Source organism: Chiloscyllium plagiosum, unplaced genomic scaffold (genome assembly GCF_037043375.1).
Source record: "Chiloscyllium plagiosum isolate Xiang-an unplaced genomic scaffold, Cpla_swu_hap1 HiC_scaffold_2, whole genome shotgun sequence".
Lineage (NCBI taxonomy): Eukaryota > Metazoa > Chordata > Chondrichthyes > Orectolobiformes > Hemiscylliidae > Chiloscyllium > Chiloscyllium plagiosum.
Window position 1 is genome coordinate 40,197,960 of NW_028270140.1, and position 25,940 is coordinate 40,223,899.

The 25,940-nt window shown below is 39.8% G+C and overlaps 1 protein-coding gene across 2 annotated transcripts in view; it reads right to left on the bottom strand.

The window, feature by feature from the left end:
- LOC122562589 (phospholipid-transporting ATPase ABCA1-like) overlaps nt 1–25,498 on the bottom strand; it is a 146,815-nt gene extending 121,317 nt beyond the window's left edge. Inside the window, exons 1-3 of one of the 2 annotated variants that reach the window (XM_087996335.1) lie at nt 25,346–25,447; nt 24,316–24,393; nt 4,091–4,212 (exon numbers count right to left, since the gene is read on the bottom strand). In XM_087996335.1, coding sequence (XP_087852461.1) covers nt 4,091–4,159 — 69 coding nt within the window. In that variant the 5' untranslated portion in view covers nt 4,160–4,212; nt 24,316–24,393; nt 25,346–25,447. Of the gene's footprint in view, nt 1–4,090; nt 4,213–24,315; nt 24,394–25,345 lie in introns of both variants that reach the window. The other variant, XM_087996332.1, reaches the window with a different exon arrangement.
- Between the last annotated feature and the right edge of the window lie 442 nt (nt 25,499–25,940).

Below are 25,940 nucleotides of genomic sequence, written 5' to 3' on the forward strand. Positions count from 1 at the left end.
AGGTGTACAAGATGATGGAAGTCATAGATAGAGTGAATAGCCAGAGACTTTTTCTCAGGGTGGAAGTGGCTATCCTGAGGGGGCATCATTACAAGGTGGTTAGGGGAAGGTTTAGGGGAGATGTCAGAGGTAGTTTCTTTACACATAGAGTGGTGGGTGAGTGGAATGCACTGCCAGCAATGGTAGTAGAGTCAGATACATTAGGGGCATTCAAGCGGCTCTTGAATAGGCATATGGAAGATAGTACAATGAAGGGTATTGTAGGTTAATTTGATCTTAGTATAGGATAAAAGTTCAGCATAACGTTGAGGGCCGAAGGGCCTGTACTGTTCTGTTCTATGTTTATGTTAAAACATTGACTTAATTTACTGGGAAGACAGTAATTGCATTCAATAATAGGTAAAAGGTACTTTGCAGCATTACAAATTACTTGTATTCGTATTTAGAAAAATAATGTTCCCTGGACTTTATACAAAAAGAAAGTGTATCTCAGTGGGTCACCCAGCATTAAGATTACCTGGTTATAGTGCATCAAATTCTTTGTGTGAGCTTTTAATGTACACAATTCACAGTGGCAAACACTACATGCATATACCCCACGCAAAGAGTTATCATACCCAGGTATTATATTACACAATCCAATTAGGTTTTTCTGTCTTTTGTTGTAGGGCATTGGGAGTAGGGCTAACTTAATGAAAATAATATACTCCTTACAGCAGAGGGGATGAAGGTTTAATAAAATCACAAAGGGTTTTAATAGAATAATTAAAAAAATACTGTCAATGGCCTGAGAGTAGGCACTCAGAGGTCACAGATTTCAGATGATAGCCAAGCAACAAGATGAGGAGTTTTAAAATTATCAAATTGTTATTGTCCTGAAAAGAAAAGAATAGGGTTGTTAATGGCATGGGCTCCACCTGCATGGTGTTAATTTTGGATTCTCTCTTCTGGGGAAAATAGATGTTGATCACATGGGGAAAGGCTGCTGGTCACAGCACAGTCTGGAATGAGATACACTTTGCTTTCGTTAAGGCTATAACTAATATTTTCACAGAATCAGTGCCATAAAGTGTGTCGGAAGAACGGAAAGCATGGAGGAGGATACAGGAAAGGGTGGGAAGGAAGGCAATTTGACGCTGCAAATAGCTTCAAAGGAGCAAGAAGAAAAATGTAAACAGATAACAAAGGCAAGTCACAATTTTCTTTCAGTTTTGCAATTCAGAAAGTCAGAACTTTGCATGGAAATTACTGTTTGAATATTGAAGGGGCTGCTTGGTTTACATTTCATGGGAGGGCAGCTTGAGAGAGCATTCCTGCTATTGAATCTAGTATGGGAATTGGGAACAAGGACATTTCAGTGACAGGGCACAAATGCTTGAGTTTCAAGAACTGCAATAGGACAACTTTGCTTTGCCAGTCAGCTCTTAATAAACTGATTGGCGTGCCACCAGGTGATTTAACTCAGTAGGGGTGGGTGGGCATGTTAGTCACACTCTAACCTGCATTCCCCAATCTTACTCCATACGGACCATAAAGTGAGGAGAATCATTGCTCACCAACTATATTCAAGACAAATTAGCAATATCAATAATTCACCCACAGTGTTGGCTTCAGGAGGAAAAATGTGACGGAATTCATTGGAATGTAATGAATGGTAACTGGGGTTTAGAGTTACTGCCTATTGTTGGCACACAGTGGAAGGATTTGGCTTGACTTTGTCATTTCATTCCTCACCTGAAGAGAATGCTGATGATAGTTTGTATTCCTGATTGTAACAGGAATAAAACCCAGTTCAGCACACCCAGCATTCATGAAAGTCTGTGATCTCTTTCTGGATTTTCACAAAGAAGCATTACTGCACTCCTCAGTGAGCTGTTTTTGGGGTATTGCAAGAAAGAATGGAAATAGTTTCAATAATAAGAATAAGAATGTTTCTTTCACTAATACTAACCCTCTAAGGGTCAGTTAGCTCAGCTGGCTAGACAGCTGGTGAGTGATGCCAGCACTGTAGGTTGGGTTCCTGCATTGGCTGAGGTTACCATGAAGGACTCTCCTTCACAACCTCTCCTCTGGCCTGAAGTGTGGTGACCCTCAAGTTAAACCACTACCAGTTGTCTGTCCCTTATGGAAGAGCAGCCCTATGATCTGGTAATGGTGGCTTTTAATTCTTGAAGAAATTCAAATCCATTTTCTCAGGGGTGACATTTAAAATGGTCAGATATGTTAAATGGGTGGTCAAAGATCAGGAAAATCTGCCAAGGTATCTAATGGTGCTGGACACACTGCCTTTTTATGTACCAAGGCCAACCTTGCCCATGATCCTTTTCAGGTTCCAAATTGCCTCAGAGTGACAGACTATCATGCAAGGGGTTCCAGAAGTTCAGCACAGGCAGTAAGCCTTGGCTCAGGTGGCCATAACCACTGATAAAACTCAAATTAATGATCTTTCGTCGGATCAGAAATTTTGGGAATCTTCCAAACCCCAGAATGACATGGGTCATGGCAAGAGATTGGTGAACTTTGATGAGAAGTCCAGCAAGGAGCTTCTCAATATCTCCAAGACCCAATTTTTAACTAATTGTTGAACAGTGAGATATGACTCTTACTAGTGAGTGGCGAGAGGCATGTTAGCATCCAATAGCATTCATTCTCACCTGATTATTATTTAATCTCATCTCATTATTTTAGAGTATCCCATTCTCCCACCGGCTGGAAAGGAACTACATGGTGACAATCCTTACATGAAAGTCAAATTGGCTAACTGATCACTCCAGGTCACCACTTGGCTCTCCACCTTGGACACCCAACACCAACTTCTCGGTCACACCCCATGAGCAAAGACTGCATGCACCCATATCCTCAGATGTTGGTACTGGATATGTACCAGCCTCACCGCATCATCATAGCACATTTCAAATCCACTAACAGTACCATTCTATATTTGAATGCTGTACTTTGGGAGTGGACAGCACCTTTCATTGTAGAGATGTGGTCAGGATACTTTGTGCCTGCAACAGACATCCATCTCATACATTCAGCCAGGCTGCATCTCAGGAATGCTCACTCACTCTCTTAGCACTCACTCGCTCACTTTGTGCCTACTTCACAGCTCAAAGTATCCCTACTCTCAAAGCCTTTTCAATCCTCAGCCACACCTTAAATACTCACAGTACACTGTCTTGCCTTACTGTTGGTGTAGACACAAAGCGAGACAACATTTCATGGTTATCAGCAATCATCGGTCATAAAGTCAATCTCACACCTACAGCATGCAATTGCAAGCCTGCACCTTAAACACAGTAAATATCCTTCAACCAAATGCTACATCTTAAAATCAAAGGGGAGTAGACCTCAGTTAATTCAAGTCAGTCTGGGAACCCCCATACAATCTCTCAAGGGCATCATTCACACACGGTTCAGGCGTTTGAGCATGGTCAATCATCCACAAGGTGTGGTCAGGGTCATTACAGTCCAGAGAATGGGCCATGATCAGTCCTGCAGAGCCAGTGCAAATAGTCAATTGATGACCTGTGTGAATTGTAGTCTGCGCAGTGTGTACGCAGATGGTGGATTGAGTAATCCTTCTGTAATTATAAGCATTCTACGATTTTGTGATTCTTTGATTTCGATGCAATGAACCAAATGAGGACAGACTGATAAAATGCAGATTGATTTAAACAGACCTTGCTATTTATCATTATAACTTTACTTCTCAGAATGTGCTCGGCCTGACTGTGGCAGAGATCAACTCATCCAAGAGGTAGTGTCGGATAGAATTATCAGGACTGGTTCAATTTTCTGGACTAGTTTCAACTGCTGAAGGGGTCGACAATGGAATTTCACAGAATCCTTTGCTTTATTTTTACCTTACCCAGGAGATTGCATTGTTTCTACCTGGGCTATGGAGTATATGAATCAAGGTGTACACTGATTGGTTTGGGATTGGTTTAAGCGACCAGAAGGTTTTTTTTTATTCTTATACATCATTGCTTGTATGTATGTTTGCAACAAATAATAGTTACAAGGGTCTTTCTTTCCATTCTGTTAACCCACTCGTGTTAATTAAAGCTTTAAGATAAAAAGTACTTACTGTTTGCCTCCTTCTATACGTAAAATTCTTCCAGAGTAGCAATCCCAGCTGTGTCCAGAAACTAGCCATATTCTCAGAATACCTTTACTTGATCGAGCAGAGAGGCTGCTGCTCGTCATGAACTAAAGAACAAAAAAAGAACAGGAGGTCACATCAAAGTGTGGTTGACTCTCTTCCAACATTTACAAGTCCAGCAATATTCCTTTCAACCTTACAAAATAAAACAGTCATAAACAGTAACAATTTCGATCAAAATGTGTGTAAGGGTTAGACTGACTCATCAGATTAATTCTGCATTCATGTAGTCAAACTTCAAAAGGTTCAGAAAAGATTTACTAGGACGTTGCCTGGAATGCAAGGTTGAGCTATAGGGAAAGGCTGAATAGGCTGGAGCTATTCTTGGCAGTGTGGAGGAACAGCGGGATCTTGGTGTTCAAGTGCATAGATCCCTCAAAGTTGCCACCCAAGTGGATAGGGTTGTTAAGAAAGCATTTGGCATTTGGCTTTCATTCAAAGTTTGGGTGAAGATTTGTAGCTCGGGTGCTCATTGTTGTGGTTCTGTTCGCCGAGCTGGAAATTTTTGTTGCAAACATTTCGTTCCCTGTCTAGGTGACATCATCAGTGCTTGGGAGCCTCCTGTGAAGCGCTTCTGTGGTGTTTCCTCTGGCATTTATAGTGGCCTGTCCCTGCCGCTTCCGGTTGTCAGTTTCAGCTGTCTGCTGTAGTGGCCGGTATATTGGGTCCAGGTCGATGTGTTTGTTGATGGAGTTTGTGGATGAGTGCCATGCTTCTAGGAATTCCCTAGCTGTTCTTTGTTTATGTCAAAGAGGAACTGCAAAAAGAGGAAGAGGAACACCTGTACAAGGTATTCGCCAAAAACGGATACCCGCGCAATTTCATCAACAGATGCCTAAGAGAAAGACAACGGAACGAGGACACGCCGCAACCAAAAGGACTAGCCACACTACCATACATCAGGAGCATTTCAGAACTGACAGCCAGACTACTGCGACCACTAGGACTTATAACAGCACACAAACCAACAGCCACTCTCAGACAACAACTCACCAAAACGAAGGACCCGATACCCAGCATGAGCAAAACCAATGTAGTATACAAAATCCCATGCAAGGACTGCACAAAACACTATAAAGGACAAACAGGAAGACAGCTAACGATCCGCATCCATGAACATCAACTAGCCATGAAACGCCACGACCAGCTATCCTTAGTAGCCACACACGCAGACGACAAGCGTCATGAATTCGACTGGGACAATACTACCATTATAGGGCAAGCCAAACAAAGAACAGCCAGGGAATTCCTAGAAGCATGGCACTCATTCACAAACTCCATCAACAAACACATCGACCTGGACCCAATATACCGGTCACTACAGCGGACAGCTGAAACTGACAACCGGAAGCGGCAGGGACAGGCCACTATAAATGCCGGAGGAAACACCACAGAAGCGCTTCACAGGAGGCTCCCAAGCACTGAGGATGTCACCTGGACAGGGGACGAAACGTTTGCAACAAAGATTTCCAGCTCAGCGAACAGAACCACAACATTTGGCTTTCATTAACAGGGAGATTGAGTTTAAGAGCCGCAAGATTTTGCTGCAGCTCTACATAACGCTGGTGACACCACACTTGGAATATTGTTCTCGTCGCCCTGTTACAGGAAAGATCTGGAGGCTTTGGAGAGGGTGCAAAGAAGGTTTACCAGGATGTTTCCTGGATTAGAAGGCTTGTCTTACAAAGAAGATTTGACTAAGCTTGGGCTTTTCTCTCTGGACAGAAGGAGGAAGACGGTGACCTGATCGATGTATACAAGTTAATGAGAGGCATGATGGATAATATTGATAGCCAGAGACTTTTCCCCAGGGCAGAACTAACCTCCACAAGGGGTCATAGTTTTAAGGTGTTAGGAGGAAGGTATATAGGAGACGTCAGAGCTAGGTTCTTTATGCAGAGAGTTGTGAATGCATGGAATGCGTTGCCAGCGGTAGTGGTGGAAGCAGAGTCATTTAAGCAACTGCTGGACAAGCACATGAACAGCACTGAATTGAGGGGTGCATAGGTTAGTTTATTTATTTTAGGTTAGGATTAATCCTTGGCACAACATCATGGGCTGAAGAGCCTGTTCTATGCTGTACTTTTCTATGTTCTATGCTCCCCTGGAGAGTCAGAGCCTGAGGTTTATAAAATCATGATGGGCATAGATAGGGTGAATACCCAAGGTCTTTTTCCCAGGTTTGGAGAGTCCAAAACTAGAGGGCATAGGTTTAAGATGAGAGGGAAAACATTTAAAACAGACCTGAGGGGCAACGTTTTCACATAGAAGGTGGTGCATGTATGGAATGAGCTGTCAGAGGAAGTAATAGAGACTGCTGTAATTACAACATTTAAAGGCATCTGGATGGGTACATGAATAGGAAGGGATTAGAGGGCCAAATGTTGGCAAATGGGACTAGATCATCTTAGGATATCTGATTGGCATGGAGGAGTGGACAGAAGGTTCTGTTCTCAATCTGTACGAACTATTACTCTTTGTTCCTAAATGTTAAGAGAAATCAATGGATCCTAATACACACACTGCAATGTACTCTATTCGATCCTTGAGCACTGGTCAATGTAAAAGCAAACTAGGAATAGGAGAATCGACGTTTCAGGCATGAGCCATTCATCAGGAATGAGGGCTCATTCCTGATGAAGGGTTTATGCCCGAAACGTCGATTCTTCTGTTCCTTGGATGCTGCCTGACCTGCTGTGCTTTTCCAGCACCACACTCTCAACTCTGATCTCCAGCATCTGTAGTCCTTACTTTCTCTAAAAGCAAACTAGTGTTACTTGCTAATTTGAAGAAATAACATTTTATTATCATTCTTAAAGAAACAAAGATTGCATTTAGTGCTTTTCATGTCCTAAAGCCCTTTACAGTCAATGGTATACCTCTGAAAAGAATCACTGGGATAAATCATCAATGTTGCCCAACCTTAACTGTTCTGAAGAAGATGATATCGTGAGACATCCATGTAGTAAAAGGCATTAGGTCAACAATTTTGATCTAGTAACAATGAATGAACAGCGACAGGTCAAGATGATACGTAACTTGGAGATGAACTTGTAATTTGTGGGCTTCCCATGCACCTTATACCCTTGTCTTTTTGGGTGGTAGAAATGGAGGATTTGGAAGGTAATGTCAAATTATATCTGCCCCAGACATGGCAGTACAGCACCAAATGACTCAGGATCCCCACTCACAAATAGGCCCTTTGTCCCAGAGATCAGGTCCATTGTGTTGCAAACAGTTTTCATTCCATGGTCAGATCTTCCACCACCCACATCAAATCCCATTTTATAAAGTGTCTTATGAGTATGCAGTGCCAACCACAGCCAGCCTGTAATTTGAAAGATTGCTAACATCATCCTCACGAGAGGTCCGAAAGCACAGTGACTGTCCAGAGGAGCTTCTGGTTAAATACAAAACAATTGTCCTCCATTGTTTTGGCAACCTAATATTTAGATTCACTTTGGAGAGAAAAGCACCTTTGTTTTATTTTGTTCTTTTGGCAGATTTGCCCTGTAATTCTCTTGTTTAATTCTCAGCAAAGAAGCTAACACCATGCTATATCTGTAACTGAATGCCAGAGCAGTGATCATTGTGGTTGCTCAGTTTGTTTGAATCTATACGTGATGCATGAATGCTGGTAAATGGGAGTAGATCAGATTGGGATGCCTTCGTAGCTCGATGAGTTGGACCAAATCATGCTGTGTGATTCTATGACTCAATGACAAGATTCTTTGTCTCCTAGAGGGTCATTACTCTGTGAAACTTTCTTCCCTAGAGAGCAATGGATGTTGGGTTACCAAAGATTCGGTTCGATACATATTTGAAATACAAACAAGTCAGGAAAGTGGTGCTAAAACCATAATCAGAACAGCCATGGTCTTTTTTGAATGGCAGAGCAAGCTTGAATGATCAAATGCTCTGTTCCTGCTTCTAAACTTATGCTCTTATTATGCTTCTGATCATAGAATCCCTACAGTGTGGAAGCAGGCCATTTGGCCCATTGAATCCACACCAACCCTCTGAAGAGCATCTCACGCAGATCCACCCTTCCCCACCTTCCTCTCACCCACCCATCCCCTCTCCCCATCCCTGTAACCTTGCATTTCCCATGGCTAATCCACCTAATCTGCACATCGTTAGAATGTGGGAGGAAGCAAGAGCACCCAAAGGAAACTCATGCAAATATGGGGAAAATGCGCAAACTCCACACAGACAGTCATTCAAGTGTGGCCTCCACAGTCTGAATAATTGTAAAGCACTTTTAAAAAGCACCATAGCAACTAACTCTTCCATTGTCAATCCTAACCCAGTATGTTCCACTTTATTTGTCCTCCTGTCTCCATGAGCTTGGAAACACAGCAACCATTCTAGCTGCTCTCAGTCAGTTCACAAATACACACGAGCATGTCAGCAAAGCCTCTGCTACTATAACCTGTTTAAATGTAGTTTGTGATGGAAGATTTTAGTTTTGGCAGATGTATGCATCAATTCCTGTTTTAATTGGATCAACCAACTTGCATTTGGTGGCCAATAATGATCTGTAAAAATATTCCTATGCAAAACACAAGATGGATAATTTGGGAAGCAAAAACATTTTCCCACCCAGTTCTAATGATTCCAGTTGGAAATCAACAATTTTTGCTGACACTTGTGCAATTATTTAAAATGTTATTTACAGTACATGGAAAATGGTATCAATAAGTACTGTTGCAGATTAATTATGAGGTATTTTGATCATTGAGTTAACGTTTCTGATGTTAATTCTTTTTCACCAAATGAGGACCAATAGATAGATTCAAATCAGATTGGGCTTCCTGTTTCTCTCCATTTAAGGAAACCACTTATTAGTATTATTCATTTAATCAATTTTGTTGATGTCCAGTGGTGAGACGTGAAAGCCTTTTCAGTGATCAGAACATTTTTATATCGTGTGTTTGATGTGATACTTGGGATCTGGGATTCATTGGTTTACAAAGGGCCACAGTTGCTAACCCATATCCATCTGTCCTCCTAATCTACTGAAGATGTATTTTTTTTTTACTTTCAGCAGGGTATTTATACTTTATAAATAGAAACTTACCTTAACTCATATAAGATAAGAGTGAGACGTGAGTAATGTGGTACCAAAGAATTCTAGACTTTGTTATAGCACATGATATCTATATCTTTGGAAGCAGAAGCTCAAAAATGTCCATGTTAAAGCTAAGCAATTCAGATATAAACTGTAGCAGGCTTTCCTCAGTGTCTCATGCTGCAAGAAGACTCAATAAGATGGAGATTGAGGTCTTTATAACACTAAATTATGTTATGATATCAGAAGCATGTCTCTTAATGGTACATTGTGTATCAGCTGTGACACATCGCACAAGAATCTGGAGTTTAAAGAGGAAGGAATGAAAGACTTCTTTTTTTTAAATGAGCTGATTCAGGAAGAAAAACAGGAACCATTTTTATACATAAAGATATAAACCAAGGGCCAAGTCTTACCACATAATAACTATGAAAATCATCAAGTTTCATGCAGGGCTTTTCTCCACAAGACCTTGTGCTTTCCCCCCATTATCATCTTAAACTCACTTTATTAACTAAATACCACACATCCATGTTGCCTGCTTGTCCAATGCTAGCCCAATTCTCCAAGAGAGGCTAAATGGCCTATTTCTCATCCAATATTTATTCTCAAATACCCTTGACATAAAACTTCAATATATTCAAACATGACTGATCTTTCTAAAAAGCCTCATTATACTCTCTCTTTCACTCCCTGCCATTTTTATTATTAAAGTTAACTCTTTTTTTTTAAGCTTTATTCAAACAAATGGACACTCTTAGCTGAACTGTGCAGCTGTGCAATCATAGGTGTTCATGAGCAGAACCACATATGTTCAAAGAGCTTATCAAGTTCAAGTTCATTAATGCAAAGTGTAAAAGCAGGGCTGGAAAAGGCTCTCTTTAGCAAACTGTCACATGGAAAGGACTACTTGGTGATCTTTTAACAGTCAGACCCCAGTATTGTATGTCTTGTGATAAAAACGTGCTGTGGTATTTTTGCTTTTATTTTTATCCATGATAAAGTCCCATATCAAAATCCTTGAACACAAAATGGACTTTGCTGAAATAGTTTCAGAGTTGACTGGGGTTGAAGTGAAAGTGTCGCAACATGTAAGTTCGTGGATTTGTATTTGGATTCGTCATACACAAAAGTACAGAGTTCACTTAAAAAAAATCAAAACCATTTTTACTATCATTTGGAAACTCAGATGCTTTGCAAATAAATTTTACTAATGTTCGGACTATTTTCTTTTGTTATTTATTTATGAGATGTGCTGTCATCAGCGGGGGCAGCATTTTTGCCCATCCCTAACCGCCCTTAAGTTGGTGGTAAGTGCCTTTTTGAACCACTGTTGTCCATGTAATGTACATACATCCACAGTACTGTTAGGAAGGAAATTCCAGGAATTTGACCCAGCAACACTGAAGGAATGGTGATATATTTCCAACTCAGAATGGTGAGAGGCTTGGAGAGGAACTTGGAGGTAGTGGTGTTTCCATGCATCTGCTGCTCTATCCTTCTAATCGCAGAGGTTGTGAGTTCAGAAGGTGCTGTTGGAAGAGCCTTGTGGGATACTGCAGTATACCTTAAAGATAGTACTCATTGCTACCACTATGTAGATGGAGACAGTAGTGAATGTTGAAGGTGGTGGATGAAACAACAATCTGGTGGGTTGTTTTGTACTGAATGGTGTCAAGCGTCTCGAGTGTTGTAGGTTGGAGTTTCACCCAACCAAGCCAAAGGGGAGTATTCCATCACATTCCTGACTTATGCCTTGTTGATGATGGATAGGCGTTGTGAAAAAAATGAGTTACTCACCACAGAATTACTGCTCCTGTGGTCACAGTATTTACGTAGTTTATACTCAATGGTAACCCCTAGGATGTTGACAGTCAGAGATTCAGTGATGGCAATGCCATTGAAACACAAAGAAAGATGTTAAATGTTGAAGATTTTGTGATTATTTTGGCTGGAAAAAGTATCTACAGCAATAACACCACAATGTAGATAATTCAAAGCTCTTGCTGTTGGATACAGCAAGCCTGTTTCAGTAGCTACACTGCCCAGTTACAAGTGGCATATTGACTGCACTTGGACAACAGGGTTGCTAGGTAACTCTTCTAGTCCAATAATGCAGTTTTAACACTGGTAGCCTGAACAAACCTTCCCCAGACATTACCGCTTTACATGAGTACAATACCATGATACTCAAATGTAATATATTGCATAGTTATATACTATACCAGTTATACAACATTTGTATAATATATTGCATGAATGGGGAATAGAACTATGAGACAAAGTTCAAAAATTGGGGATTAGGTGAAGATGAAGAGCATTTTCTACTTTCAAAGAGTCATTAACCTATGGAAATCTCTTCTAAAGAGTGCAATGGAGGCCAGGTCATTGAATATTTTTGTGTTAATTCTTGACTGACAATATAGTCAGCAGGTGCAGGGAGTAGACAGGAAGTAGAGCAGAGGTCATAATCAGATCAACTTAGTTTTATCAAATGGTGGAGTAGATTTGAGGGGATGAAAGGCGAACTGCTGCTCCTAATTTATATTTACATTGGTTAGTATGATATCCATCGTTAACTGGTGGCACATGAAAATGTGGCCTTGACACATGATGAACAACGTCCCAGTGGTCTAGATTAGAGTCGTGCTGGAAAAGCACAGCAGGTCAGGCAGCATCTGAGAAGCAAGAAAATCGACGTTTCGGGCAAAAGCCCTTCATCAGGAATAGAGGCAGGGTGCCTGCAGAGTGGAGAGATAAATGAGAGGGTGTGGGGGTGGGGAGAAAGTAGCATAGAGTACAATAGATGATTGGGGGTGGGGATGGAGGTGATAGGTCATCCCAATGGTGCCAGGACATTTTGCAAGTGAGGAAATTGTGACATCAGCTAATTCTGTACACAGGAGCACAGAGCACAGCATATTTTCTCCTGAATGTCCCAGCTCTTACTGGAATACAGATTTATTGACTCAAAACAGATCACTCAGGTATTCTTGTCGACCTATACATGCAACATCGGTCCAGTTCAAACAGCAATAGTTTAGAAAAACAAACTGTCTGGATCTAGAAGGTAATCAAAAATTAGAGTTTAAATAATATGGTCATTTTAGCTTTGAACAGTTGATATTAAATCATTAAAATTATCAACTATCATGCAACATGCACAATTTCCATTCTATGGAAGCACAGGATGAATGTAAAAATCCACATTACACGCTGAAGTTACACTTTTTTTTATGGGTCATCTCTACGTTTACACTGAAAGAAATCTTTAACTTTAATGCTAACTTCGGATGTGTCCTAGACTCTGGACTCTGGCACAATCACGTGGCTCTGATAAGTTCCCTGTGTGTTTGCCAGTGCAGCAGAAATATTATCTTCTGATTGGAATTAAACAATATAACCTGGTGTCTATGCATACTGCGCTTAATTCTCATCTCCCTGAAACTGATAGGAATATAATCAGGAATGAGTAGATCAAATCGAATGAGTAAATTAAATTGAATAATAAAAACAAAGCACTGTTTAGTTAACCACTCATCTCTGTCCCAAATGATTGGGGAGAAAAGTGTATTTAAGGGCCACAATATGCAATGAAGTCTAATAAGAAAAATAAATAACAATTTGTTAGCAATAACAAGTGCCTATGTCGAATTGTGAAAACAATCTCCCAAACTGGAGATCAATTTTTCCTACCGTGGATGTCACAAATTTCCAAGAATGTTGCTGCAAGTTTTCAGTAAATTTCCGGTCCAGGAACACTGAATACACAGATGATAGAAAAGCAACAACTTGGCCACTATGCTAACAACTGGAGCCTTTCCATGTAGAAAGTGACATGTGTGTAATACTATCACTTTCAAAAAGTACATGTGGACTGCTGAAATTTGTACTGAAAACTGCCATATACCTTTGTTTATAGAATCATGTAAAATTGCACCCTTATGGAAATTCACCTAGAATAAACATGTCTTCTTTGTTACAAATAATACAATTCTGGACACTGGGAAAATTCCTTTGCTCTTCTTTGAGTAGAGTCACATGGCAATTTTTCCGTTCACCTGAGAGGACTGCCGGGGTATTGGTTTAACAGCAACATCTCTGAAAATGCAGCCCTCCCTCTTTACTGCACGGGAATGCAAAGCTGACCACTTCAAATCTTGCCTGATGTTCTATTAACCCCCAGCTCAGTGGCTAATATTGTGTGTGTCAAAAGACAGTATGATAAATAAACAGAATCAGCTCCAAACATTTCCCAGTACTCAAGTTAATTTAACCGAACAGTCACCTCGTGGTTACTAATGTCATCTGGGTTCCCTTGCACTTTGAAACCACTCCTTACTTATTATTTATTCTCTTGAGAACATGGGTTTGGCTAAGAATGGATTGTTTTCGGCAGCAAAGTCTTGGAATGGGACCTTTCAACTGATCCCTCTTTCAACCCATATGATGGAGGGGAAGAAAATGTCAAATCAATTGAATTTTAATGCCCAGATCCTGATCTCTCACTTGGCTGAATACTGGCACACAAGCAATTTCTGTGAAAGAAAGCCAAACCACTTCCTGTACCACCAACCAACTTCCAACAAAAAAAGCCTGCCCCGTTCTGTTGTTGCCCAGACAGACCCCAAGACTGAAACTGGAAAAGTGAACTTGTGAGGAGGGGAGAAAGCAGAAGGGAATCTGGATGGTTTCACAATCAACATGTTCCAACAAGACTAACGAACCTGTGGACATTCTTTACATAACGATCCGAAACAAAATAAACATAACGTGAAGCGAGCAGTGAACTTTGATTTGAGAAAAAGATCAGTTATGCTCAAAGCAGAATAAACTATAACTAAAGTGATTTCTCCAATCATCCAGTCCACAGAACTCAAATTGTCAGCTCCATTGCCAATCTACATAGCCCTGTCACTTAAAATAGATCACAGAGTAAATGCATTATTTTCCAGCACAGAACAGACGCATACCTTGCAAACTGAATCGGACTGCACTGCTGCTCTATAAGTCTTTCACACAAACTCAATTTAATGTGCATTGCAAATCATGGAGCTCAGGATTAATAACAACATTGCTAGTCTATAGGAATGTCAGGCAGCACAGCTGGTCAGTTGTCCCTGGTCCCTGGTCCCTAGTCGTCACTACAACATGCAATGCATTTTTGATGCTGACTGAATAAATCTACAGTGACTGCCATATGATCACCCAAAAAGAATGTTTTAAAATAGATATATCTACTTGTTGGTCTCATCTTCTAATGATTGATTCAAGTTACCTTGTTTGCGTGAATATTTTCCTCGTTTAACAGCTACTAAACGTAACAACATGTGAGCAGTATTTGTTTCAGGGTTTTGAAGGGACTGGTGAAATTCCCAGTTGGGCCAGTGTCAGGGATCAACTGGATTTCAGAGAGTTCCCACTCGCATGCATAGTTCATGGCATGACTCAAATGAAATCAATTCTCAGACTTGATTAGAATTCAATTTTTTACTGATAATGAGTAAATAAGAAAGATCTAATAATCATTAGTCTCAGCAATGTCTCACTTGGCAGCAATCTCGCTGCAGGATTTCTGGATTGCACATCTACTCCGGGACTTAAGCATAAAAATTAAAACTGACACTCCAGTGGATTACTGAGGCAGTGCTGCACTATTGGAGGTACCATCTTTTGGATTAGTTTTTAAATCAAAAGGCTCCAATATGTCTGTTCAAGTGGATGAATGCCCATGCCACTAACAAGAAAGAAACCAGATGCGTCATCCCATCGTGTCATGGCAAGTATTTATCCTGCAAACAACAAGATACAATACAGGCTATCTGACCATTATAACATAGCAGTTTGTCAGAAGTTCCTGTGTGAAAATTGGCTGTTGCATTTCCAATGTTAGTATGCTGATGACTACATAAGTTACTCTTGACTGTAAAATGTCCTTTGATTGCACTGGTAGACTTCTAATAAACAATGTTTCTAACAAACATTAGGAAGCAATGCAGTGATCCCCTTTCTGGAAAGTGCCAGTGTGTCAGTGCAGAGGAGAGTGGCCCAAAGAAATCCCATTGTTCAAGTCACCGTCAGGAAGCAGTCATAAAGAATGGACATTTGGGCAAAGGTATAGGAAAGATGCCAGTCACAATGGGAACTTACTACTAACCCACGTGAGAATACTGATGAAAGAAAATAGGGAGGGAAGACATTCCTTTCCAATTCAAGTTTTATGCCAATGGGTTGGTGGTCTGCACTTTCAATTTGTCCTGCTCTTGGCTGTTTGCAGAAAATTTGAAACTGAAATGCATTACTGTTTACATGTTTTTTACAGGACAGGATTAATGGTGGCTTCATGAAGAATGAATTTAAATCTATCACATTTGTTATACATTGAATCAGAGAGCAAAATGATGCTATTATAGTCTGAACTTTCCACCTTTTTGAATGACGTTTTATGTCTGTACACTGTGGCGATGAAATGTGCAGACATTAGAGCTATAACCAACCTATCTGTGGCTCTATGTTATACTGGCAAAGTACTTTGGCTCAGCAACACACAGGAGGCTGACATGTCAGGGGAGGACACTGCATTGGCAGATCATTTTAAGTGAATCACTTTTATTTTGCTTCAATGCAGCCCGTGCATTGACAATAGATCATGTGATCATTTTAACACGCTCAGCAAGAAAATAATGATTCTAACAGCACGGTGGCTTGGTGGTTAGCACTGCAGCCTCACAGAGCCAGGGACCCAGGGTTGATTCCAGCCTTGGGCGACTGTCTGTCTGGTGTTTGCACATTCTCTCCGTGACTGTGTGGGTTTTGCCTGGGTGCTCCCATTTCCTCCCACAATCCAAGATATGTATATCAGGTGGATTGGCCATGCTAAATTGCCATTGTGTTAGGTGCATTACTCAGAGGGAGATGGTCTGGGTGGCTTGCTCTTCAAAGGGTTGGTGTGGACTTGTTGGGCTCACTTTTGTTAGTTTAGCTGTTATGTTGGAATGGTGAAGATTAATCACCTATTTCCTGTGTGTTCCAGAGTTGGATAGGAAGTATCCAATGTTCCTAATCAATGCAATGATCCCCGTTCTGGAAAGTGTCATTTTTGTTTTATAACGCAAGTTCAACAACATCTGTATATATGGAGCACAATTAACCTTTCTCCTCTGGTGTTCGTGTATTTATAATCAATTGTTTCATCTCCCTTTCTGAATCTCAATTGGAGTAGCAGTAAGCCATACGGATCATAAGACCATTAGACATAGGAGTGGAAGTAAGGCCATTCGGCTCATCGGGTCCACTCCGCCATTTAATCATGGCTGATGAGCATTTCAACTCCATTTACCATCACTCTCCCCGTAGCCCTTAATTCCTTGCGAGATCAAGAATTTATCAATCTCTGCCATGAAGACATTTAACGTCCCAGCCTCCACTGCACTCTGTGGCAATGAATTCCACGGACACACCACTCTCTGGCTGACGAAATGTCTCATTTCCATTCTAAATTGACCCCCTCTAATTCTAAGGCTGTGCCCATGGGTCCTAGTCTCCCTGCCTAATGGAAACAACTTCCCAGTGTCCACCCTTTCTAAGCCATGCATTATCTTGTAAGTTTCTATTCGATCTTCCCTCAACCTTCTAAACTCTAATGAATACAATCCAGGATCCTCAACTGTTCATCGTATGTTAGGTCTACCATTCCAGGGATCATCTGTCTGAATCTCATGTGAATAAGCCCCTCAAGTCTATTCTACTGCTTAGCACAATTATGGCTCATTAAATTGATCTATATATGTAATGACCTAAAGAACAAAAGTGGGACATTAGCCGATACCTCCAGAGGAAATTGCAAGCTGATTACAGCACTTTAGACCACTCATCCATTCTACTTCTTCCCAATGCTGTCTCTGCGACTGGCTAATAATCTTTGAACCTTTTCTCCTGTTTTCACTGCAGTCACAATTCTGCTACTACAGTCGATTTTGTGTTTCTCATTATTAAGTGAGTCAAGTGAAATAGAAGTCTTCATGTTTTGGTATTTCTGGTAATAGATAAATAAGTTGATGATTTGCGCCCAAATGATTTAACCCAAAATACAGGTAGCAGAGAGGTAGAGATTGGTTGCAGACAGCAAGAAAGCCTTGCTATAGTAAGCTGATTTCACTGTTTCAGAAGTTATAGTAATTCAGAAAACAGTGCTACATGTTTAGACCATTGTCTGGAAAATGGCCCCAGATCAAGATTTTACACAATTGCACCATTTTACAGCGTTCAAAGATTCCGTTCTGAAGGGTAACTGGAACCAAAACATTAATTCTGCTTTCTCTCCACAGATGCTGACAGATCGCCTGAGTTTTTCTAGCAATTTCTATTTTTTTTTCTGATTTTCAGCATCTGCAGTTCTTTTTTTGAAATCAAATATTCAGTGTCAATTTGTCTCCAGACTAATACTACAAACAAGCTATTAGGTCTAATGGTTCAACACTGATTTTAACATGAGAGGATTGCAGCACTTCACGTTCTCTTCACACTGACCTTAAAACATTGCTAAAAAAAAGGACAGACTTAAGGCTTTTTGTTCTTCACTCAAAAGTACACAAGAAACCAACTTGAAGAAAGGGACGTCACTCTACAAAGGAATGAGTAGAGGTTGTTGATTCAGTAGGCCTTCATTGGCATGAAGATGCAGCAAGAACACTTAACTATCAGTCTTAATTCTTAGACCAGCCAGAAAAATTCTAAATGGTCAGCATGTTTCCATGGGAATACCGCAATGATTGACTGTGACCATGACTACTTTGGTGTAATGAACACACAATTTCTATTGCTATATAAAATGCTTCTAGCATGTGTGGATGCAACTCCAGAAGTTCTGAATGAGGGCCACAGATGCTGCCAGGCCGTCTGAGTTGTTCCAGCAATTTCTGCTTGTATTTCTGATGTCCAGCATTCACATTCTTTGTTTTTTTTTAAAACTTAAACTGGTTTCTGGTTAACTCCTAGCACCACACAGAATACAACTAGACGAAAGAGCATTAACTATAATTGATAAATTATTCTTCAAAACAATAATTGAAACAGTCATTCACAAGAGTGCCGCTTTGTCATAAGTTAGAATGGCTCTGCCATTTTAAACAACTGAGCAATCACAAAAAGACATGTGACCTGTATCGCTCTTGGAAATTCTTGATGAAGGTTATTTTATTGAAAGCAGAGGTTGCTATCGCTACAGTAATGCTTTTGCTTGTCCAATAAAATATCACCTATATTTAAACAAAGAGCACTTACTTCTAGCTGAACTGTTTAAATGAGAAGATCTATTTTAACTGGGCATGGAGAGGAGCTCAGTATCATTTTCATCATAATAGCACTTGTCATATGAAATAACAAAATGATGAACTTTGACTGGTTTGAGCAGCATGTTCAATTAATGAAAAAAAATGTTAACATGCTTCATAAGTATTACACCTATTAAAGTTCAACACAACTGCTTTAACTCAATAGTCTCAGAAGTGGCTGTGAGAAAGTGAGGACTGCAGTTGCTGGAGAACAGAGTCGAGAGTGTGGTTTGGAAAAGCACAGCTGGTCAGGCAGCATCCGAGAAGCGGGAGAATCGACGTTCTAAGCATAAGCCCTTCATCAAGAGGCTTACACTCGGAACGTCGATTCTCCTGCTCCTCAGATGTTGCCTGACCAGCCATGCTATTCCAGCACCACATTCTTTTACTCAAAATTGGCTGTGTCTATTGTCACCGTGGGGGGCACTCTCATCACCCCGTTCTAGGTGCACATCAATGACATCAGTTAAGCAGCCTTCCACTGCTACAATGACAATAGGAGATACACCACAAGCCTGCAATTTCCTTAGCATGAATTCCCATTCTTTCTCGGAAACAGTATGGAAGCAGTGTCTCAGACTAATGCTTTTCAAAGCCTTCTAGACTTTTTAGCAATCTAAGCTGATTCTCCAGGACAACACTAAGTAAGTGTTGCAGTGTTGGAGATGCCATGTTTGGATGGGACATTACAGCAATAAACAATTCCATGGCATTATTTTTAAGGTGAGCTGAGGAGTTGTTCCTGCCATCTTGGTTAATAGTTATCCCACAACCAACATCCCTAAAACAGGTTATCTGTTATGATTGCTATTAGTGGGAGCTCGACAGCCACATTCTCTTTAAGGCAGTGACTGCTATTCAATAAGTACTTAATTTGGCTATAAAACACTTTGTTTTGTCAAGGTGATCGATAAATGCTAGGTTTTACTAAGATTCATTATCCAAAAGTAAAAACACAACCAATGATTGAATAGGCATATAATTTCATGAATCAGACACTTACTTTCTCAGATCAAACACTATGTGCAAAGAGAATGCTTGAATTTAAATTTTGATCCAAACATAAAATGTTCCTCAAATTCTATCCGTCATCTTCAGAATACTAAATGTTGGCCAGTCTGTCGCCAATATATTTCAAACAAACAATCCTGTTTTGCATAATGTTATTTAAGATAGAGAGGGGATGGTCTTATGGGAAGTGGAAGAACAAATGATGCAACAGGCTACAGCATAATGATCAGCAAACATGCTAGCACTGTCTTGTTCATGAAACTTACTGAAATCCTGATCCAAGCATAAGTTTCTTGGCAAACTGGTTATGCTATCAACTTTCAATTGTGCAACAATCACTTGCAGACAAAGCTGTTCATTTATCACATGTAAATTAAAATGGACTTACATGATTCATATAAAGTGATCTAACATATCAATAATGTAGAAATAAAACATAAAGGAACAGAATTTAAATACAAATGTCACCACACACACACACACCCTTCCCTCACTGCCACTGATATTCACACAGATTCAAAGATTCAAATAAAATCCAACAATGGATTAAAACTCCCTAAAATAACCAAGACCCTAATGAAGCACAAGTCTATAGTTTTTTCTTCCACTCCAGTTCTGAATGTTATTCTCAAAATTGGTGCTATTCATCAATATCCTCTATATTGTACAGGTATACAACTGGTGAAGTCTCACAATTCTGAGGCACAGGTTTATTGGTTTAAGTCAACCTCTGAAACCAATCATACAAGTTAAGTCCAATACTCCAACATGGTACTGAAGGATGCTGTGTTTGGCTGTGTCCCATGTCAAATGGGATATAGTACCAAGATCCTGTAAAGCATGGTACGTAGAAGTGAAAGTAACCTTCAGATTATGTCAATCACTTCAAAGGGTTTATCCTCAATTGACTGCATTGTGTTCCATGCTGCTACTCATAGTTAAGGTTGGCACATTTAAAAGACTTCTCAGATTAGTCTTCATGCCTGCTTCTCTGTTTATGGACTCCCTTTGGTCATCCCAAGTACATCTCAAGAAGGTCGAAGGTTAATCAAAAACCGATTAACCAGCTACTTATCCATTAGCTGATGGAGGGACCTTGCTGATTACAGATTGGTACTATAAGACCAACTGCATTGCAAATAAAGTAATCCACTGACTGCAAAGTGAATGTGCCAACAGCAGAAATGATATTCTAAAAAAAGTAAACTTCCTGCTTTTGTGTTGTCAGATGTAAAGAAGACTGAAGTTGTCAGTATTCCTGTTAAAAATGTTATTTCCTTATATTCACCTGTTGATTATCACTCCATTGTTTTAGTGCACTGATTTAACTGACATAACAGAATCACCTTATTGTTGGTTTCCAGTATGCCTATGTCATCAGCAGAAAGAAAATCATAGACTGCTACAGTACCATAGAAGTAGTTTGTCCATTGTTATTAAAATAGGTTTAAACTTCATTTAATGAGGCATTATATACACTTTAGTTAAGAAAATGTTGCTTGGAAATAATTACACAGATTTCTAATGACATGAATGAACTGCTAAAATTATTAATTAATAAACTAGTATACTTATTCTGCAAATGCATGTTGATTGTCTTGTGAAAAGAATTTTTTTTTAAGTTTAAGTATGGAAACATGCATCCTGACAATGCAAAAGGCAGACAGGAGAAGGTTACCTGATTCATTGAGTCTTATGCATTCACTGTACAACAATGCACCATGGCTCTCTAGTGGTCCCATCAACTAACATTCTTGTAATCTCTCAGGAGATGTGAAAAAAAATAAAAGAACTCTCGGCCAACATAGGAGGAGGATTATTCTTGGAAATTCTGAACTGTACCTTGAGGCAATCAAAATCAGCACTGAAAATTGCATGGTGACCACTAAGCAGAAACACCCCAATTATCATTTATACACAACGGAAATAGCTACAATAAGGAAATCATCCAATTTTTAAAAAACTGTTACAGTCAATCCACATTTGCCGCACAATCCAATAGCTTCTTCCCAATGTCGATAACCTTCTGTGTAAACAAAACTCTGCTGGCATTTTACCAAGATGAATGCTTACGCACTCTATATGCATGACTCCTCGTTTTCCGTAAACTATCTCATTTAAATTGTCTGCCCACAGAGACATGGTCGCTTCACCATTTTAAATGCTTTCAAATAAAGTCTACCTTTCCTCTTGCACTAAAAATGGTTTCTAAGCTTGTGATACATAAGGGTTTTTAACATTGGTATCAATGTAAAACTGAACCATCAAAAAGTTTTTCAAGGCCTCAATATTTGACACGAGGACAAAAACGGTTCACCATACTCACAATGAGGCTTTCTGTTTGATACAAAGAGGTTGGGGTAATTAAAGTAGGCTGTTTATCTGCAATTAATGTACAGATTTAATTGAAACTTGATACACAGATAGGACAAGATCCAAAGAAGAGCTGAGTAGATTTTTGCAAAGACTCACATCTGTGTCATGATCCTCGAATTTATGAGTATCATTTATCACTGTGTACTACTCTAGCCCATAAGTATTCTAAATTCATTGTTCTCCTCTAATTCTGGTCCTATTCACATGCTTGATTTCACTGTTCAACCACTAACTGCTGTGCTGACAACTGCCACTTTGGAACTCTTCTCCTTAATATATTCCTTAAAACATCCCCCATGGATCAACCCTTTGCTTACATGTCCTAATATAACTCCTTAAGTGTCTCATATAAAATTTTGTTTGATAATGTTGCTTTAAAACATCCTGAAATGTTTTATAAATGAGTGCTGTTGTTAAATTATGAAATTTACCCATTGTGTCGAGATCAAATCTTTCTCCTCCTCTAAAGGCCTCAAACTAACACCAATCAATATGTCCCACAATATCTTCAGCTTGTTCATTTTAACTCTTGGGAACAGCAACAAACCTGTTGGGCTCAACTATTAACTGTTTTCCATGTAGAGCCAGTTGTATTACAAATAACTCTGTATTATCTGGAATACAACCAATTCCCAATCGAATCAAAAATCTATTTTCCTATGAAACTAGACTCTTCCTTGTGAAATTATATTTCTAGAAGGCCAGATATAGAACCTTGATGAAATGGATAGCCTCGTCCACTATTTTGACAAACCTGTCAAAAAAATTAAATCCAATTGGTGCAATATGAACTCTTTTCTGGGAAACAGGTTATGAGTCTTGGACACCAATTCTGTCCAGATTATCAGAGAGGATATCACTAGTCACCATCCCAAGGAACTTTCTAATAACTGAAGTTGAGCTAATGTGCCTCTAATTTCCAACTTCTGACTTGTTGCTGTTTTCACTTTTTTGGCACTACTTTAGGCTTCCTCCAAGCCATGGGGGCAATCTATGTTTCAGTGAGGTGTTAAATATTCAAGTTAAGGGGACCTCCTTAATTGATTTCTTTAAACCCCTCCTGGGATAAAGGTCCTCAGAGCCCTCGTGATATTATCGCTGGACTGTTAATCCAGAGATCAGATCATGTTCTGGGGACAGCAGTTCGAATCGCTTCGTGGCAGACAGTGGAATTTGAATTCAATAAAAAAATCTGGAATTAAGAGTTTAATAACGACCCCTGAAAATTGTCAGAAAAACCCATCTGATTCAAACTGCCATCCTTACCTGTCAGGTCTGCATGTGATTCCAGACCCACAGCGATGTGGTTGACTGTTAATTGTCATGCGGGCAATTAGGGATGGGCAATAAATGCCATGTAGCCACTGACACTCTCATCCCGTAAATGAATAAAAAAGAAAGACCAGCAGCCTTATTGGGTTTGAGGTTCCCTTACTCTTACTTGGATTTCCATTGTATACAATTTAACATCGTCAACTATAGTGAAAACCATATACGGTATTCACAGAAACTGAGTCATGTGCTTTACTAATCTGATGGAATCTTTTATTGCCGACTAAGTGCTAACATACAGTATATCTACCCCCATCTCCATCCTGAACCCTACCCCTATTCTGTTTTACAATTTGCAATGTCATGAAAGCAGATTCAACACAACTTTCAAAAGAAAGTTGGATAATTTCTTGGAAAGATTTGCAGCGCTATTGGGAAAGAATTGGCTAGCTCTTTCAAACAGCCAGCACAGACACAAAGGACTCAGTAGCCTCCTTGGCAGCGTATGACTTGTTGTATTTTATAAATACAAATTTAATATATATTACTCAGGAACCCATCTAATCCATACTTTGTATGAGATGCTAAATTGATGCTGCCTCTGTTCTCTCGGAAGAACGTATAAGATTTTGTGGCATTATTAAAAAGAGGAGCATGGCCAAAAATTATTGTAATACTCACTACAATCTGGATTGTAAATTAATTTCCTACATTCCAAAAGATTCATTTACTTGAAAGCACTTTGTGACATTCTGAGATTGAGAAATACACCACACGAATGAAGGCTTTCTTTTTATAATGTATATTTAAAAATGAAATGCTTTTATTATTCTTAAAACAGAATCATACAACTTTCCGAGGTTGTACTTAGAATGTCCAATTTTCATTTCCATTTTTACAGTTCAAATGGTGGAGTCAGTTTTTAATACAACTTTTCTAAGTTGCAGCTTTTTGTGATTTCACAATGTCCTTTTTAAAAGATAAATTCTCTACCACAAGGGAATTTTCTCATATTAAATGACAAAATGATACACACCCAAGATGTAAAGCTAAAGTGTGTGAAGGCACCTAATACAATGGGGGTTTACCTTTCAGTACTCCCACTGCTTCACTGTCACCTGCAACTGCAACTTTTCCTCTCCTCCTCTTTGTCGCCCTCTATGTACCTTGACAAGACAGTCAGAGAAAAGACCCCATATAAAGAAAGAATTAGTAACTTGGTTTCTCGTCATGGATGGGCCTATAAAAAGTGACAAAACCCGCAAAGAATTCAATTATTAAATCACAGCAGATTGATTTTGTTCAATAAAGAATGGGCTGATGGAAATCCATGATTGACACACACACACTCTGAAGTGCAGCTCTCCAACCCTCTGCCCTAATCCCACACCTTGTTACATTTGTGCAGCACACATACACTAACACAAAAGGGGACAAAGGACACTGGATAAAATGGGCTAATATGAGTCCAATTACTTTCTACAGTCTCAGCGGGATCCGTTTTATTCTCTCTACATAGGACGTAAAAGATCATAAGTTTAACATATTTGTATTCTTATTATATAGCCCCATCATTACTTTACACTTCCGTACACTTCGCCTGAGTTTTAGTCCCGTAATTACACTGCCCCTCTCTTCAACTCCGAAACAAGAGAACACACAATAGCAATGAAAGTAACATCTACTCAGTCCGGTCCGGAATCGCTTCATATTAAAGGAGTAAATAAGTTGCCTGTTCTCAGGACCATCACTCACTTCCTAATGGTCTATTCCATCCCAATTGAAAACAAGACACTTTTTTCTATCTGTAGGAAATGTATCCCGCGACTAAGATATCCCGCAAGGAAAAGATTAAAAGAAAGGCGAGAGGGCGAGAAAATCAATATGTGAAAATGAAACAGCGCTCTAAAGACATTTCCATGTGTTTTTAAAAAAGAGCTACACAATGTAAAAGAGAGACTAAAATCCGCATTTTAGTCCTGAAGGGAACATACAATTGTGTCCATGTCCCCTGCACAACATGTTAAGACACAAAAGATAAAGCTCCGCGTGCACTTCAACCCAACGGGAAACTTGTCTGCAAACTGTAAATATATTTTTAAAATGTTGCTCTCTTACCTGCTTTTGTTAAGACAGTCGGTTGTCAGTGAAAGGACTCAAGTTTTCGTGAAAGAGCAGAAAGCATGCAAAATGTTCCAGGTTGTGCTCTCTGTGTTGTCCCTCTGTGTGTTGGAAGTATGAGAAGGTTTTTTTTTAACCTCCAGTAGCTCTTATACAGCTGATTGATATCTCGAGGTTACTATCGGTCAAACACAATCCTCGCTCTCCCCAGCTCCTCGCTGAAATATGTTTGTGTCGCTATCGGCGCCAGGAAGCACGGGGAGAAGCAGAGAGATAAAACGGGGGTGTGCTACTGAGTTAACAGAGCAAAGGGCCCCTTGCTGAAAACTCTTTGGGGCTCAGGATGCGTGAGAGTGAGTGAGTGAGTGAGGGATAGAGAGAGATTAATACCAGTGCCATGGTTTACAGTCTAACATCCAGAAAATGCTAAGAAACGATACTGTTGCGAAGAAAAAAAAAGCACCAAATTCACAGATCTGTGTAAACATATGGAGCTGCGCATTCTTAATTAAAAAAAAATGTTTTCTTTCCCAACTATACTGTCCTCCTCTGCTGCAGGAAGGGCTGAAGCCCAGTATGGTTCAAAAAGTGG